Below are 19,558 nucleotides of genomic sequence, written 5' to 3' on the forward strand. Positions count from 1 at the left end.
GTTATATGTATAAATATGTTTTTTTTATCGATTGGGTAAATACCCTCTTTGACTGTTCTCTATACAAGATTTTTTTCACATTATCAGCTTTCATTGACTGTATTGATGATGTATTACCTCATAGAGCGGCGCACAGATTCCATCAATCCACTCCAGCTGTAGACCTGGCAGCTCATCTTTGCGGTTTCGGTCAAAAATTGCCTATTACACACACACAAATACAAACTAATAAATATTGATTAAACACAAACCTGCAAATATGTTTAGAATTGCTGCGATCCATAGAAGATGAAAAACCCTAAAGCTTATCTCAGTTGTTTCTCAGACAAAATGAACAAACGGAGACATTTGCTTAAGACCTTTTGCGAAAAGAAGTCTAGTGCATTTTTGACTGCTTTTAAAAAGAGTACGTACAGAAATAATATACTTGAAAAGAATATAACTTAAAATGAATAGTTTAAATGCAATTAGCTGAACTTTAGACTGCTTTTTTGACCCACTTAAGTAGGATTTAAGTACATCTTTATCCCCCGGTTTAACTGACGTGGGGCCTGTACCATGAAGCCGGATTAGCTGGCTAGCCAGGTAAGTTTCAGTTTAGTTTGCACCAATCCTGGGTTTTAGGTACCATGAAAGTGGCTTGGCTTTTAGCTGCGTTCATTGCCACAGTAACTTACACTCCACGTCTAACCTGCTGGGCAGGTTATGTTCTGGGTTAGAGATCTCAAACTGAAATTGGACCAATCAGATGTGAGCAAAGTGACATGTCTGACACTCCCCCAGGTCACTATAAAGTACCTTAAAAAAATAAGAAATACATGACCTTACATGTTTGAGTCTCTATCGCTATATATTATCAACTATATATATCACTTGTGACTGCACTGATAGAGCAAGAACATTTCCTTTATTTGTCCTCTTTCATAGACAAGTGCTTCAGTGGAAATGCGTTAAATTCCTCATTCTTTAATCTCTTAACCTTTAACAAAAGAGTTTTGAATCTCGCTGGCTCTCTCGCGAGAAGTGAATCACACTTGCTCTGTGTTGTGATTGGCTGTTCACCGCTGATGTCACACATTCATGTGCACGCGCTCCATTAACTCAGGATCAAGCCTGAGTTGACAGAGAAAGTTGATGATCAGCTTCATGGTACCAACAAAGCCAGATTGGAGTGGTTTGGTTTTGTCAACTCAAAGCTTATCCTATAACTCTGATTTTGTTCATCTACCATCATGGTACAGGCCCCAGGTTTAAGCCTAATCCTAGACTAAAATGTAAGTCTGAGCTGTTTCAACTGAAAGAAACTTGCACTGACTGATCTTAAAATATATCAGTGCCTTTGTTTTGTCTCAAGATGCACACCAGCAATGTTTTTTTCTAAGTACGTTCATAAAAATGATTTAAATGTCCTAATTGAACTATGGCCTAATCCTGGCTTAGTCTAAGCACTGTCTGTGAAACCGTACCTATATGTAATTTCATGATGCACAACAAAAGATTAATATATAATGATTAAAAATGCACTTTAAAGTAAAACTTTCAATTTCCCAATATTACAAAGTGTTTTAAGAACCAGTCATGAAAGTGAACAGTTAAGTGGTCTTTAATTTCATTAATATATTATATAAGATTCCAAGTACACTACAAGTGCAAATTCAATACAATTAAGTACACTTCTTTTTCACAAGAGCCATCTGGAGATTTTTCTGAACACTAAACTGAAATACCCACTATATTCTTACTGTACGTCAACAATTGTCTCATTTGTATCTATTTTTATTTGAGACAAAGTTGATACTTCAAAGAAACACAAATTAAAAAACCATGAAATATAAAGAGATATAAAAGCGCAACCTCTGAGCAATAACATTTTCCTTTGAGAAACAGAGACACAGACCCTCTTGAATGAACCCTTTTCATGTGTTTTTTTCTTTATATTGTTCACCATCTCCACCTACAGATGTGATTAGATGGTCATAGTTCCTTGTTTGTTTAATGTTTGCCTTTAAGACAATTAATTTAATGCACTTGTCTGTTGTAGCTGATAATGCCTGTGCTCTTTTCTTTCTCTTCGCAGATCTGTATGTATGTGTGTGTGTGTGTGTGTGTGTGTGGCAGTGCAGGCTGCAGCACAGAGATAGAGGGTCCGTGTTTGAATATATCACGCTAACACCCACACACTCTGAGCAAAAGACTGAGACTTTTAACCTGAGGCAAGCGTCTCTACAGGGAGCTTCAAAGCTGTGGCATCCCGAGACTTCCTAATGTTACCTTCTGCCTCACAATCCAGGCCAATGGGAAATATACTGGGGGTAAAAACTAGCTATTTCTCTTTTAAAACTGCAAGAGTGTGTGCAAACTTCAGTTTCATGCAATATTAATATAACTGGATCACACCAGAGCAAACAAATTGTAAAGTTCTGTCATAATGTGTCATGGCCATGTAAAGACGCTATACACTTTTGCATAAATTTAGGCATTTTACAGCTTAACACACATTAAAGAGGCAGGTGATCATGATGTGATCTGGTGATTTAAGAGTGTTAACCTTACCGAGGGAGTCAGTTTCAGTTCTGATCGCTCTCTGTCTCCCTGCTCGAAAAACTCACTAGTCACCAGCTCTGCAACCTGTTAGAAAGCATAAGACACAGGTTAACACGCTAGTGTTATTTAAGCATTATTCACATATTATTATAGTACTTATAAATTAGCTTTTATTTTGTATTTTCAGTTGAAGTTTTAGTATTTTTATGTGGTTTTGCCATTTGTATTCTTTTTAATTTTAGTATTTTAACTTAAACTTCACTTAGTTGCCAAAGAAACATTTCTAATTGTCAAAGTTTAACATCTAATATTTTATTTTATTTCACTTCAGCTTTTTTCCCCCCAATCCCAGTAATATTCATTTCCGTACTCATCTGTGGTGTATTGTGGGTAAGAGCATCTACCTTGCATGATATCTCCCAGGGTTTAGTGACAGCACCCAGATCACATGCTGTCATCAACATCGACCTGAGAGATGTTTAGAAATGAATTAGAATCAGAAATGTAAAGGTATTTGGTGTGTGTTCATATGTAACTGACCTGCACATGTCTCTGTGTTCCTTCACGTTCCAGTTGTATTCGCCTTTATTCACCAGCTCAAAGAAGGAATTCCTGTTCCTGTGAATGAAAACTCCAGGAGTACTGTGCAGTTCACAGAGCTGCCACATGGCAGCAGTACAGGGTCAGGAAAACGTATCGCATCTGCCACCAACATCAGTGTGAAGCAGGGAAACATTCACACACATGCACCAATTATTATTACCCAATACTTCTGCCAAGGTATACAGTTCATTTGTGTACGTCTAGGTAATATTATAGATACAAGACTACTGTTTAAAAGTTTGTGGTCGGTACGATTTTTTTTTTTTTTTTTTTTACATTTTTTAAGCCTCACTAAGGCTGCATTTATTTGATTAAAAAAAAAAAAAAAACAACAAGAGTAAAAGCCACAACATTTTCAGCATCACTACTCCAGTCTTCAGTGTCACAAGATCCTTCATAAATCATTCTGATATGCCGATTTGCTGCTCAAAAACGCTTCTTACTGCTATCAGTGACGAAAACAGTGTTGAGTAATAATTTTGTAGAAGCCATAGTTTATTTCAAGATTCTTTATTGAATATAAAGATGAAAATAAGAACATTTATCTAAAACAGAAATCTCATAAAGCTTTTACTGTCATTTTTTGATCAATATAATACATGTATTTTGAATAAAAGTAGTAATTTCTTTCATAAAAGAAAAGTCTTACTGACCCAAGACTTTTGAAGTGTAGTGTAGATTTGGCACATTCATATTGAATTGATTTGATGTGACAGAGACAGAAGTGTGTGTTATTTCAGTACTTACTGGAAGTAGAGCGTTAAGTCTGTGGCCAGTATGGATTGTTTTAGGAGCTGCATGAGTTCTCCATACTCATGTGACGACAGATTAGAGAAAATATTGTGACCCTAGAGAGACAAAGAAAAAATGTAAATTATTAAACATTTAGGTGTCATTCAATATGGTTCTGCCCTGTAAAAAGTCCATTTTGAAGATGTTTGAGAACATATATCTGCACTGATGGTGTTTCATGGCAAGTCAACTGGCTCAGTGTGGCGATGTATTTTTATCTTACAGATACAGGTACTTTTCAGATAGTCCTATGTCAGGATAAATTTCCATATAAAGTGGGTTTGTGTATGAATATATAACCATTACTTAACATGTAACTCTGAATTCAAGCCACCCACGCATGCTTACATCAGAGCGCCTGATTAAAATAAACTGATATTTAAACGTGCAAAAAAAAAAAAAAATGTCTGTGTGAAGTTTAAACAGTGAGTGCTCGTGCTGCTTTAAGAAAAGCAAAGACATTTCTTTAAAACACACACTTCCATTTACTCATGTTCGACATATTATTCAAATATTTTAATGCTTTCACTTTAATTTAATTATTTTCAGCAAACGTGTTGTCATTTAGATGTCATCATTTAAGCTTGTTCAAATAGATTTCACTTCAGTAAACTTCTGCTTTTCAGTAACTGCAAGGCATGATGGGCTATATCTGCCCAAACAGATTAAAGAGCAGGGCAACCGTTCCCATTTCATTAAGGACCAACTTAATTAATACTTGTCTGTCTGCTGGTCAGTGAACACGTTCTATCTCTGAGTAAATGATGACCGAAGCTCATTTGTATGCAAATGACAGTGACACAGATAAACACGCTGTATCTGTAGAAAGCAATTATTCACAGTCAACATCTGTCAGTTACTACAGGGTGTAATTTATTCACCTCTCTCTCTCTCTCTCTCTCTCTCATTTCCCCCTTGTTATCTCATTTACTGTAGTTAAAATGTTTTTTTTGTATGGCATTGGTTTAGTGTAGCTGATTATATGAAGTGAAAGTGTAAAAGCATTCAATTACTACCTATTTTAAGTCTTTATTTTTATTTCTGATTTCTATGATGTACTCACTTCATTGTTTTTATTGTGGTTTAAATTCTAAATAGGAATGGATCATAAATGGTAAATTCCCTACAATGGAATTTCTTGTAAACTGTATTTTGGTTCGAGTTGTAGAATGAAAATGATTGTAAAAGTAAGTCTATTTGTAGAATTAAGTTGACTTGAGCTGTTTGCCTATTTTATTTTGTTAAACTGATTTGTATTATGGCTTAAGTTAAAGAATCTTATAGATTGCACATTTATCACAGGATTGTAGTTGGTGTTCAACAACAGAAGTGATGGTAGATTGTTGTATGGCTTATTTTCTTAAATTATGACTCATTGTAAACTGTTGGTACTACAATATTTCTTGTATATCATTTGTATTATGGAATTTTTAGCAAACTCTTCTAGTAAACTGATTTGTATAATAGTTTAATTTCAAGTTTTCATTTATTTGTAACTTTGTACTGTAGTTCAAATAATTCATTATTAACTGTCTGAAACTGAAATTATGGCCATCTTTTCTTCTCAATTGACCTATCGGTAAGCCCCGCCCCCCTTAGTTACTGTTGCTCCCTCGGACAAACAAACGGACAGCTGCAGTGTGAAAACCTTGTCCCACGATGTTTTTGCACAATTTTGTAACTCGAAGCGAGGGTTTACAGATCACAATGTAAGCGGGAGAAGTCTCATATTACGGTCGGTCATCACGATCGCGGATGACAACATTTAGGATCAACACTGTTCATGTATCGCGGGGTACGATTCAATTAATGTACATTTAACCAGTTTAACATGGAGAGGCACTGAAATGTAGACCTTCGTTTATTTGTTTTTGACCTACACTGTACAAGACGTAACTTTAATGTTAGCTAGTTTTAGCCAGAGATACCTTGCTAAATCACAAGATAACGTTATGCTTGAGCAGATGAAAACTGTAACTTAATGAGTGTATGACAACCAGAAAATGAACGTTTTTGTCTTCATTTGTATTGGGGTGAATACTTAGGGACATTTTGCTCTGTTTTGTTTGGATTCAGGAAATGTAATGAAATAAATTATATTGCCCATCCTCTCAGGATACCTGGAATCAGTGTTACAAGTACCCCAGGCACATCGTTTTTCCATTTTTGAAGCATAAACCCCATAAAACCGATGCGAGCTTCGGATCTTCCGATGTTTCTCTATGGCGCTGAAACCTAAAGATGTCCGAGTTCCGCTCCCCGTGCAGCTGATACTCGACTGCCATTGGCTAGTCTGCGTTCGAGGGGAGGGGCTTACCGATAGGTCAATTGTGACGTATATCGAGAAAACAGTTTCTTGAATGCGGAAAAATATATATACAGCATAATTAAATTCCATGGTTTTCTGTATAAGGACATAATAATAAAAAAAAATAATAATAAATCTGGTCCTTGGCAGGTCTTAAAATTTGGAACATAAAACCTCAGATAAACAACATCACATTACATATCACACTGTGTTATTATTTAATTAACAAAAATTAAGCCAAAATGGAAAAACCATGTGTGACAAAGTTAGGACACCCTATGATTCAATTGCCTGTAGATCCACTTATAGCAGCAATAACTTAAATTAATCATTTTCTGTATGACTTAATCGGTCTCTCACATCGTTCTGGAGGAAATTCGTCCCACTCTTCTTTACAACGTTGCTCCAGTTTATTGAGGTTTGAGGGCATTTGTTTATGCACAGCTCTCACCACATCATTTCAGTCAGGATGAGGTCTGGACTTTGACTGGACTATTGTAACCCCTTAATTCTTTTATTTTCAGCTGTTCTGTTGTAGATTTGCTGGTTTTCTTGGGATCATTGTGCCGTCGCATGACCCAATCTTGACCAAGCTTTAGCTGTCGAACAGATGTCCTCACATTTGACTCTAGAATACTTTGGGATACAGAGGAGCTCATGGTCAGCTCAATGACTGTGAGATGCCCAGGTCCTGTGGCTACAAACCAAGCCCCAAATCATCAGCCCTCCACCATATCTTTTGGGATGAGGTGTTTGTGCTGATATGCTCTTTAGGATTTCACCAAATGTGGCGTTGTGCATTATGGCCAAACATCTCCACCTTGGTCTCATCTGTTCAAAGGACATTGTTCTAGAGGATTTATTTAGATGCAACTTTGCAAACCTTAACTGTGCTGCCATGCTTTTTTAGATAGAAGAGGCTTTTTTTCTGGCAAGCCTTCCAAACATGCCATACTTGTCCCGTATTTTTCTAACTGTACTGTCATGAACTTTATCATTTCACATGAGGCCCGTAGAGTCTGCAGTGTAGTTCTTGGGTTGTCTGTCATTTCTCTGAGCATTACACGGTCTGATCTTGCAGAGACATCCACTCCTGGGAGGATTGGTGTCTGTTTTGAATGTCTTCCACTTGTGAATAATCTACCTCACTGTAGAATGATGGACTTCAAATTGTTTAAAAATGGCCGTATTACTTTTCTCAGATTGATGGCAGCAACAATTGCTTCTCTAAGGTCATTTCTGATGTCTTTCCTCTTTGGCATTGTGTTAACACACACCTGAAGGCTCCAGACCAGCAAACTGCCAAACATCTGCTTTAATAGAGGTGCTCACACTTGCTGATGATCAGCTGATCAAAGGCATTTGATAAGCAGTGCCTGACTGCAACTTACCCTCTTAATTCCTATGTTAACAAAAGGGTGTCCTAACTTTGTCACACATGGTTTTTCCATTTTGGCTTTATTTTTGTTAAATAAATAATGGCACGGTGCAATATGTCATGTGTTGTTGTTCATCTGAGGTTTTATTTTCCAAATTGTAAGACCTGCCAAGGACCAGATATTTTTTTTTTATTATGTCCTGATACGGAAAACCATGGAATTCAAGAGGGTGTCCTAACTTTTCACAAGACTGCATGTACATATATATATATATATATATATATATATATATATATATATATATGTATACAGGTGCATCTCAAATTAGAATGTCGTGGAAAAGTTCATTTATTTCAGTAATTCAACTCAAATTGTGAAACTCGTGTATTAAATAAATTCAATGCACACAGAATGAAGTAGTTTAAGTCTTTGGTTCTTTTAATTGTGATGATTTTGGCTCACATTTAACAAAAACCCACCAATTCACTATCTTAACAAATTAGAATACTTCATAAGACCAATAAAAAAAAATTTTTTAGTGAACTGTTGGCCTTCTGGAAAGTATATTCATTTACTGTATATGTACTCAATACTTGGTAGGGGCTCCTTTTGGTTTAATTACTGCCTCAATTCGGCGTGGCATGGAGGTGATCAGTTTGTGGCACTGCTGAGGTGGTATGGAAGCCCAGGTTTCTTTGACAGTGGCCTTCAGCTCATCTGCATTGTTGGGTCTGGTGTCTCTCATCTTCTTCTTGACAATACCCCATATATTCTCTATGGGGTTCAGGTCTGGTGAGTTTGCCGGCCAATCAAGCACAGTAACACCATGGTCATTGAACCAGCTTTTGATACCTTTGGCAGTGTGGGCAGGTGCCAAGTCCTGCTGGAAAATGAAATCAGCATCTCCATAAAGCTCGTCAGCAGAAGGAAGCATGAAGTACTCTACTCTAAAATTTCCTGGTAGATGCCTGTGTTGACTGTGGACTTCAGAAAACGCAGTGGACCAACACCAGCAGATGACATGGCAACCCAAATCATCACTGACTGTGGAAACTTCACACTGGACTTCAAGCAACATGGATTCTGTGCCTCTCCACTCTTCCTCCAGGCTCTGGGACCTTGATTTCCAATGAAATGCAAAATTTACTTTCATCTGAAAAGAGGACTTAGGACCACTGAGCAACAGTCCAGTTCTTTTTCTCCACAGCCCAGGTAAGATGCTTCTGACGTCGTCTCTGGTTCAGAAGTGGCTTGGTAGCCCTTTTCCTGAAGACGTATGAGCGTGGTGACTCTTGATGCACTGACTCCAGCTTCAGTCCACTCCTTGTGAAGCTCTCCCAAGTGTTTTAATCAGCTTTGCTTGACTGTATTCTCAAGCTCGCAGTCATCCCTGTTGCTTGTGCACCCTTTCCTACCCAAATTCTTCCTTCCAGTCAACTTTGCATTTAATATGCTTTGATACAGCACTCTGTAAACAGCCACACCTTTCAGTAATGACCTTCTGTGACTTACCCTCTTTGTGGAAGGTGTCAATGTTCGTCTTCTGGATCATTGCCAAGTCAGCAGTCTTCTCAAATGTAAATATTCTAATATTTTGAGATACTGATTTTTGACTTTGAGCTATAAGCTCTAATCAGCAAAATTAAAACCAAAAAAACTTTTGAAATGTTTTACTTTACATGTAATGAATCTAAAATATATGAAAGTTTCACTTTTTGAATTAAGTTACAAGACAAAATGAACTTTTTCACGACATTCTAATTCATTGAGATGCACCTGTATATGTATATGTATATATATATATATATATATATATATATATATATATATATATATATATATATATATACAGGTGCTGGTCATATAATTAGAATATCATAAAAAGTTGATTTATTTCACTAATTCCATTCAAAAGTGAAACTTGTATATTATATTCATTCATTACACACAGACTGATATATTTCAAATGTTTATTTCTTTTAATTTTGATGATTAGAGCTTACAGCTCATGAAAGTCAAAAATCAGTATCTCAAAATATTAGAATATTACTTAAGACCAATACAAAGAAAGTATTTTTAGAAATCTTGGCCAACTGAAAAGTATGAAAATGAAAAGTATGAGCATGTACAGCACTCAATACTTAGTTGGGGCTCCTTTTGCCTGAGTTACTGCAGCAATGCGGCGTGGCATGGAGTCGATCAGCCTGTGGCACTGTTCAGGTGTTATGAGAGCCCAGGTTGCTCTGATAGTGGCCTTCAGCTCATCTGCATTGTTGGGTCTGGTGTCTCTCATCTTCCTCTTGACAATACCCCATAGATTCTCTATGGGGTTCAGGTCAGGCGAGTTTGCTGGCCAATCAAGCACAGTAACACTATGGTCTTTGAACCAGCTTTTGGTACCTTTGGCAGTGTGGGCAGGTGCCCAGTCCTGCTGGAAAATGAAATCAGCATCTCCATAAAGCTTGTCAACAGAAGGAAGCATGAAGTGCTCTAAAATTTCCTGGTATGGCTGCGTTGACTGTGGACTTCAGAAAACACAGTGGACCAACACCAGCAGATGACATGGCATCTCCACTGTTCCTTCAGACTCTGGGACCTTGATTTCCAAATGACCACTGACCAATGGACCACTGAGCAACAGTCCAGTTCTTTTTCTCCACAGCCCAGGTGAGATGCTTCTGACGTTGTCTCTGGTTCAGAAGTGGCTTGGTAGCCCTTTTCCTGAAGACGTCTGAGCGTGGTGACTCTTGATGCACTGACTCCAGCTTTAGTTCACTCCTTGTGAAGCTCTCCCAAGTGTTTGAATCGGCTTTGCTTGACTGTATTCTCAAGCTTGCAGTCATCCCTGTTGCTTGTGCACCTTTTCCTACTCAAATTCTTCCTTCCAGTCAACTTTGCATTTAATATGCTTTGATACAGCACTCTGTAAACAGCCACACCTTTCAGTAATGACCTTCTGTGACTTACCCTCTTTGTGGAGGGTGTCAATGTTCTTCTTCTGGATCATTGCCAAGTCAGCAGTCTTCCCCATTATTGTGGTTTCAAAGAACAAGAGATACCCAGAATTTATACTGTAGGGATGGTCATTTATTCAAACTCAAATGTAAATATTCTAATATTCTGAGATACTGATTTTTGACTTTCATGAGCTGTAAGCTCTAATCATCAAAATTAAAAGAAATAAACATTTGAAATATATCAGTCTGTGTGTAATGAATGAATATAATATACAAGTTTCACTTTCTGAATGGAATTAGTGAAATAAATAAACTTTTTGATGATATTCTAATTATATGACCAGCACCTGTATATATATATATATATATATATATATATATATGTATGTGTGTGTGTGTGTGTGTGTGTGTGTGTGTGTGCATGGATAATCATTTATAAGAAATTAACTTTTGATTTCATGGTAACTTTAAGTTTACCTCACTCTGCAGGATCATAACAGCATGGTTGAAATGATGGTGCTCTAGTGTGGCTGATGTCCCATAAAGAAGAGAGAGAGCTGATCCCGTCCTGAGAAAGACACAAATGTCATTCAGATCATGTGCAAAGTGAAGACATCCAGCATTCAGCTTCATAAAATGCTGTAAGCTTTAAAAGACGCCAGACGTGAGTCTAGTATTGGACTAGCGGTTGAGTAGCAAAGTCTCACTTGGCCTGGAAAGCATTGTTGGTTCCTCTGTGGTCCAGATCATGGCAGATGCAGCCCACTATCAGAGCCAGAATCTCCATCTCAGTCAGAGTCTCCTGGAAGCCGGCTGTCTGCAAATGAACACACATAAACAAATGTCACACTTCTGTTGTAAATGTACAAAGACAGAGGCTGAGGCAGCTTTAACGCTGATAATAATATTAATAGTATCAATGTCTGGGAAACTGCAATGAAGTTGTGTTTTTTAACAAAAATTTTATTGTATGCTACACTACAAGCTACTAACAAAAAGTGACCAAAAGCATTTAACAATTTAAGAGGACTTTTTAATTCAACCAATTAATAATCAGATGACATTTTCAATATCAATTTTTACTGACAATGTGACGAGCAAATTGAAAAAGTCTTTATTAATATTCATATCACACTCTCAGAAATAAAAGGTACCTGGGGCGGTACCTTTTCAAAAGGTACATGTTTGTACCTAAAGGGTCCATTTTGGTACCTTAAAGGTACATATTAGTACTTAAAGTGTACATATTTGAACCTAATAGGTACAAAAGTGTACCTTTTAAAAAGGTACTGCCCCAGTGACAGCTTTTGTACCTTTATTTCTGAGAGTGCAGCATATGTGCTCTGGATTTGTTTGGGGTCAGTAAGATTTAAAATAAGTCTCCAATGCTCATCAAGCCTTCATTAATTTGATTTAAAAATACAATAAAAAACAGTAATGTTGTGAAATATTATTGCAGGCACAATTTTTATTATTTTAGCTGCTGACCAAAACATATTCAAGTTACAGTTATGTGACGAATATGGGCTTAAAGTGCACACTGATTTGAGGGTATTATCATCAAAATTGGAGGAAAGGTTAAGGAATTACAAGGAATTACTTTAATATGGACCTCCCCCCTTTTTCAAGGGACCATAAGTAATTGGACAGTTGACTCAAAAGCTGTTTCATGAACAGATGTGGGCTATTCCTTCATTATTTCTACATCAATTAAGCAGGTAAAAGGTCTGGAGTTGATCCTAAGCATGCCATTTGCATTTGGAAGCTGTTGCTGTGAATCCACATTGTGCGGTCAAATGATCTCTTCATACAAGTGAAACAGACAATTGTTAGGTTTCAAAAACAAAACAAATCCATCAGAGAGATAGCAGGAACATTAATGGCCAAAATCAACAGTTTGTTACATTCTGAGAAAAAAAGAACACACTGGTGAGCTCAGCAACATAAAAAGGCCTGGACGTCCACGGAGGACAACAGTGGTGGATAATCGGAGGATCCTCTCCATGGTAACGAAAAACCCTTTCACAACATCCAGCCAAGAGAAGAACACTCTCCAGGGGGTAGACGTGTCACTGTCAAATTTTACAATCAAGAGAAGACTTCACAAGAGCAAATACAGAGGCTTCACCACAAGGTGCAAACAAGGCCAGATTAGAATTTGCCAAAACCATCTAAAAAGCCAGACCACTTCTGAAAAAGCATTTTTTGGACGGCTGAAGTTAAGATCAACCTGTACCAGAATAACAGGAAGAAAAAGTATGGAGAAGGCTTGGAACAGCTCATGATCCAAAGCATACAACATCATCTGTGAGCAGTGTGATGGCATGAGCATGCATGGCTTCCAGCGGCACTGGGTTACTGGTGTTTAGTGATGATGTGACAGAAGACATAAGCAGCCGGATGAATTTTGAAGTGTACAGGGATATACTCTCTGCCCAGATTCAGTCAAATGGAGCAAAGTTGATTGGGCAGCGCTTCATATGACCCAAAACATACAGCAAAAGCAACCCAGGAGTTTTTGAAGGTAAAAAAGTGGAACATTCTGCAATGGCCAAGTCAATCTTCTGATCTCAACCCAACTGAGCATGCATTTCACTCGCTGAAGACAAAACTAAAGGCAGAAAGACCCACAAACAAACAACAACTGAAGTCAGCTGCAGTAAAGGCCTGGCAAAGCATTACAAAGGAGAAAACCCAGTCTCTTGTTAAGTCCATGAGTTCTAGACTTAAGGCAGTCATTGCCTGCAAAGTATTCTCAACAAAATATTAAAAATGAACATTTTATTTATGATTACATTTATTTGTCCGATTACATTTGAGCCCCTGAAAATGGGTGGGGTAATTCCTAAGCATTTTATGTTATATTTTTGTTCAACCCCTTGAATTAAACCTTAAAGTCTGCATTTCAATCACATCTTGATTATTTTACTTCAAATGTATGAAGGCAAAACTACAAAACTCAATCAGTGTCCGAATACTTCCGGACCTGACTGTATTTTAAAATGTAATTTAATCCTGTGATGCACAGCTGAATTTTCAGCATCATTTCAACAATTTCTTATTATTATCAATGCTGATATTAATCAATGCTCATATTTTTGCATAAGCAATGATTAATTTGTCAGGATTCTGAATGGAAAGTTTAAAAGAACAGCATTTATTTTAAACCAAAATCTTTTATAATATTATAAATGTATTTACTGTTAGTTTTGATCAATTTAATGCATCCTTGCTGAATAAAAGTATTAATTTCTTTAAAAAAAAATTAACTGACCCCAAAATTTTGAGTGGTAGTGTATGTGAATCAGATGATATTATTATATTTATTATCATTTACATTTTACAGTATACAATTCTAAACGTCAATGTTTAAACGTTGTCATACAATTACTGGGCTTAGTTATGATTTATTAAAGTAATCAAACCCATTCCTAACACAAAAACGCACACAGAGTAGGTCACTCACCGTCAGCATGGAAAACATGCACTGGCAAACGTTGAATGCATGTCTCCAGTTATGATACAGAACCATGCGATAGTTCTTCCTTACGGTCAACAGCCACCGACAAAGTGTCTAGAAGGAGAAAGAAGAGATGTGGTGTTACGATACAACCAAAAAAGCTACAGTAGTTCCTGTCTTCTAATTTCAAGAGTCAAGAGTGCTGAAAAACAGGGCATGTTTTACTGGGATGTCTGGCTCTTTGGAACTATTACAGCTGTCACAAATATATAAGAAATAACAAATTTTGTTACTTAATATGAACTTTTATCACATTTTACTTTTATAAATGAATACAGGCTTATGATCAAATCCCAGCCTTGCTGATATTCAATACAACAGCACTCTTGCTTATGTGATATTGCTGAGTTAAAGAAATGCAAAAGTGTGAACCTCATAGTCTATTTTGAATTTCTGCACCATTCCCAGCTCCATAAACATCCGCAGAGCTGCAGTGACCATGGCATCCACATCCAGAGAGAAGTCATCAAACGATAGTTTATCAATGCCCAGTTCACACACCAGAGGGATGTTTGCTGCCTGAGGAAAAGAACAATAGAGAGTGTGTGTGAGTGTGAGTGTGTGTGTGAGTGTGTGTGTGTGTGTGTGAGTGAGAGTGTGTGTGTGTGTGTGTGTGTGCGTAAAAGAGGGAGAGACGCAGAAGGCAGAAAGGACAGAGTTTGCTCTCGAGTGCTTTAAAACAGATGCTTTGTGAATGGAACGAAACCAGCGTCAGGATTTTCAGTAATTCGTGTGTTAATGCTGACTGAAGCTCAGAGTCGTGCTAATGAGGCACTACAAATAGATTCACACACACATTCACAGATCTAATGAGGGACTGCTGGCAGGAGGAGCTGCGTGTTATGCTGTGACGTCATTAACAAATTCTAATTGTAGATATTAATATAATTATTCGTACCCGGTACTCATAAAGAAGAACAAGAAGAAGAAACCAAAACATGCTGCAGTTTTCACCATCCAGCATGACACATTACACAGCATTGCATGCTTTTACCCAGTTATCACAGGGACAATCCACATGAAACAATGTTGTAATCTAAAAATGAAAATATCTTGTCATTTACTCACCCTCATATATTCCAAACCCATAGTTTTTTTTTCTCTCTCCATCAAGCACAAAATGAAATATTTAGCAGAATGTCCAAGCTGCTCTCTTTCATACAACGAAAATGTACTGTTATTCACACAGACAAGTTTATGGTTCCAAAGTGTATGATGATCAGATATATGTAATTATTGTTAATAAATATCGATAGCACATATTTATACAGATATTTATATAAATGGAGAATCCAGCAGGGTTGTAGAAATAGAGTGCAGATATAGAAACAATATACACACACAGTAATATAGTATCTATTATATTTATTTATATGGTATTTATGAATATTTTGAAATTTAGTTATTTTTATATTTTCAGTTTTCTTTTTAATTTTAGTTTCAGTAATTGTATGTGCTATTGTCATTTTTATTAGCTTTTGTCTACTTACTTTTATTTATTTTTATTTCAGTTTTAGTACCTTTAGTACTTCAACTTCTATGCCAGAGCAACATGTAATGTGTCTGCCCTGTCTGAAGTCCCACGTTGTCCTTATTTGGTTTAGTTCCTGTCCTCATTAGTTAATTATCTGTCATTGTCCCCACCTGAGTTTAATTACGTTGTTTGCTCTTTTGTTCCGGTTCCTTTATAAGTCCTCAGTTTTCCCCCTGTGTTTGTCGGATTGTAATGTAATAAACTGGGAAAAGTGTGTTGAAGCCGTTTCGTTCTCCCGTCTTTCATTTACATTCAGTTATAGTGACCACAACCACACAACCCGTAACAGAAGATCCGACCGTAACCGAAAGTTTCTCTATGGCGGCGGAGAACAGGCTGTGGGGTTTGCGGCAGGCTGGTCGGAGATTGGAGCGGTATGTGGAGGAATTCTGCGAGCTAGCCCATCAGCTGAACTGGCGCAACGCCACTCTTGGTGCATGCTTTCTGCGGGGTCTGGACGATGACACTATCCGTTGCGATCTTCCTACCTCGGAGTTTCCCCTGAAAGAACTTATTAATCTTGTACTGTTTCTGAATAATTCCAACTTCGAAATCCACGAAGTAAAAAACCTTCGGAAGTCTCGTCGTCCAGCCCACTAAGAAGCACGCCGCATCGCACCAGCTCACCTAATGGCCGGAACCCCCACATATCGCGCCAATCGCTTTGGACCGCCTGCCCGACCCCAAATACCCCCTCGTACTCCTCAACACCTCCCTCGTCCTCGGCTCTAGTAGCTTTCCGCCGCCGAGAAGTATGGCAAGCCCGCCGAGAAGTATGGCAAGTCCGCTGGTCCCGTCCAGCTCTCCTGTGCCTCCGCTGGTCCCGTCCAGCCCTCCTGTGCCTCCGCTGGTCCCGTCCAGCTCGTCTGTGCCTCCGCTGGTTCCGTCCAGCTCCGCGCTCCAAGAGCGCCCCCCAGTGCCTGCGCCATGAAGGCGCCTCCCTACCTCCACGCTTCCAGAGCGTATCCAAGGGTCCGCGCTTCAAGAGCACCCCCCAGTGCCTGCGCCACGAAGGCGCCTCCCTACCTCCACGCTTCCCGAGCGTATCCAAGAGTCCGCGCTTCAAGAGCGCCCCCCTGTGCCTGCGCCACGAAGGCGCCTCCCTAGTTCCGCACTGCCAAAGCGTATCCAAGAGTCCACGCTTCCAGAGCGCCTCCCAGTGCCTGCGCCACGAAGGTGCCTCCCTGTCTCCGCGCTTCCGGAGCGCCCCCAAGAGTCTGCGCTGCCCGAGCGCCCCCAAGAGTCCGCGCTTCCAGAGCGCCCCCAAGTGTCCGCGCTGCCCGAGCGACCTCAAGAGTCTCCGCTGGTTCCGTCCAGCCATGGCCTCCCAAGCTCCCTGCTCCTCCTTGGCCTCCCGAGTCCCCTGACCCGCCATGGCCCTCGGAGTCCCCTGACCCGCCATGGTCGCTAAGAGTCTCCTGTTCCGCCCTGGATGCCTCCTTAGTATCCCAGTCCTGCACCGGCATCCGGGGCGCCCACCCCCCCTCCCCGGTTATACTGTTACGGCGCGGGACGCGCCTACCGGGAGGGGGAGGTACTGTAACGTGTCTGCCTTGTCTGAAGTCCCCGTTGTCCTTATTTGGTTTAGTTCCTGTCCTCATTAGTTAATTATCAGTCATTGTCCCTACCTGAGTTTAATTACGTTGTTTGCTCTTTTGTTCCTGTTCCTTTATAAGTCCTCAGTTTGTCGGATCGTAATGTAATAAACTGGGAAAAGTGTGTTGAAGCCGTTTCGTTCTCCCGTCTTTCATTTACATTCAGTTATAGTGACCACAACCACACAACCCGTAACACAACATTTGTAATTTTCATTTTTAAAGATTAAGTTTTTTTTATTTATTATTTTGATTATTTTATTTTAGCCTCATATGCTTTTGTGATAGCTTTTTCTGATGAACAGATGATTAAACTCCTGATTTTTGGAACATTTTATTTGTGTGGAAAAAGAGTAGGGTGGAAACTCACGTGGGTTTGGTTTATCAGCCTCGAGGTCTGACCCCTGCTTAGAGTTGTGTCAGTGACAGTGACAGATCGAGAGAGCCATGGGAGCTTATATATTTAGTGGCATATATACATATCTATAGTGTGATATTCCTGGATTTGGCTTTAAGCAATGGGTTATTCATTCACTCTTGGAAACATGCTGGTACTTGTCAATGAAATGCTATAAGAGCTCCTGGCAAAATCCAGTTAACATGTTAAAAATGAGCATTTCACCAGAAAATGAACCCATGATAAATGAGGCATTTCGTTAACAAGACTTCACAGAGACTATATCAATAATGCACAAACGCTGATGAGATATTGAATAGTTTTGTTCTGAATTATACATACTGCATAAACAATACAGTCTGATATACTGAGGTTATTTCATTATTGATGATGTACCAAACAGCACTGAAATGTCAGATGCCTCTATAAAATACAGTCTATTGGGTATGATTCAATGACGCATTACTTTTTACCTTAAACTTATCCACCTCAGTCTTTGAGCAAGTGGCGTGATATGACAGCACCTATGGAAAACAAACACATAAAATCCATCATTAAAGGTTCATATTTTATGCATTTCTATATTTCATGTTTATAATATAGACATGACACTAGAATAACATCATAGAGATGATGGAGAGAGCCAGCAAACTGGCCGGATTGCTTTTATATAGACCGAACCCCTGACACAGAACTCAGTGCTGCATCCCTGATTGGCTGATTGGAGTCATGTGAGCGCGGTGTGTTAGAGAATGATGGTGGTGTCCATTCATGACATACAGAGACTGACTGATTCTGAAACCAATCTGCACTACAGGTCATGCAATATACATTTCAGTTCCGCTATAGTACATATTATTACATATTAATATACTGACAATCTGGAATCCTTATAAATACTTGAAAACCCAATTAATGCTCATACTCACTCCTGCACTCGCGGTAATGTAGTTATGCAGCTAATATAATCACGCAGCACCCTCACTTCCGCTGTTTCATTTTAGTTTTCTCTTTCATATTCTTTGCTTATTGATGTCAAAATGTTACAATTTTTTTCCCCCTTTGCCTCCATTAAGTTTGTTTTTAAAGTATGTTAAAGTGCCCCTATTATGGGTTATGAAAGGTTCTTTTTTTGGTTTTGGCAGTCCCCAACAAAAGGTTGACATGCATGTGAGGTCAAAAAACACTTTCATTTTCTTTCTTATTTACTCAATGACTCCCAAACGATTCGCTCAATGATTAGTTTTTCCAAACCCCTCCTTTGTGACGCTAATCTGCGGTGATTGGTCCGATTGGTCAATTTCATTTAAAGCGGTGTTAGTGATTGTGAGCAGTGCTGCTTTGTGTACAGCCGTTACCAGGGAAACGGCTATTTTTAACACCCCAAAAGCGGCACCTAGTGGCAACAAGTGGGCGGGCAATATGCTAATGTTTAATTTTGACGTCAACATGAAACGGCATAAGATTCATTTTAAAAACGACTCGTTTCAATGATTCAGAGTCGACTCTTTCTTTTGAGAGACAATAGCTGAGTTTCCATCACCCTGTTTTAATGCACATTTTGAAGCGTCGCATAAGAAACGAGTGATGGAAACACCAAATTTCGAATAAAAATCCCTTAATTTGCAAAAAAAGTTTTTAAGCTTGCTTGAGGTGGTTTTTGACTTGTGCGAAAAAAGGTTAATGCGAATAATGGGAGATGGAAATGCATTTTGCGAATAAATTCCTCCAAGCGCATCAAACAAGTCATGTGACTTTGCACTATGAGACAAAATAACTTGACTAGCAGTGGACTGATTTCGTTCCACAGCATCTGACATGTTGTTATGGTCGTTCTGAAATGCCTGAGCAAAGTCTGTCAAAGTATTTCTGTATTATTGTCTTACACGACTGCGTTCCCAAACAGCAGCATTCACCTCCGAAAGCAAT

General features: G+C 38.7%; 1 protein-coding gene across 4 annotated transcripts in view; it reads right to left on the bottom strand.

The window, feature by feature from the left end:
- pde11a (phosphodiesterase 11a) overlaps positions 1-19,558 on the bottom strand; it is a 98,301-nt gene that overhangs the window by 11,131 nt on the left and 67,612 nt on the right. For all 4 annotated transcript variants that reach the window (XR_009272836.1, XR_009272835.1, XM_058787360.1 and 1 more), the window contains 10 exons: positions 18,103-18,153; positions 14,476-14,622; positions 14,050-14,157; positions 11,291-11,400; positions 11,061-11,151; positions 3,895-3,995; positions 3,085-3,162; positions 2,949-3,012; positions 2,554-2,628; positions 118-201 (listed from right to left, as the gene is read on the bottom strand). Coding sequence is in view for 2 of the 4 variants with exons in the window: in XM_058787360.1 (XP_058643343.1) it covers positions 118-201; positions 2,554-2,628; positions 2,949-3,012; positions 3,085-3,162; positions 3,895-3,995; positions 11,061-11,151; positions 11,291-11,400; positions 14,050-14,157; positions 14,476-14,622; positions 18,103-18,153 (909 nt within the window). In the remaining 2 variants the exon portion in view is untranslated. The remainder of the gene's footprint in view (positions 1-117; positions 202-2,553; positions 2,629-2,948; positions 3,013-3,084; positions 3,163-3,894; positions 3,996-11,060; positions 11,152-11,290; positions 11,401-14,049; positions 14,158-14,475; positions 14,623-18,102; positions 18,154-19,558) is intronic.

Source organism: Onychostoma macrolepis, chromosome 09 (assembly GCF_012432095.1).
Source record: "Onychostoma macrolepis isolate SWU-2019 chromosome 09, ASM1243209v1, whole genome shotgun sequence".
NCBI lineage: Eukaryota > Metazoa > Chordata > Actinopteri > Cypriniformes > Cyprinidae > Onychostoma > Onychostoma macrolepis.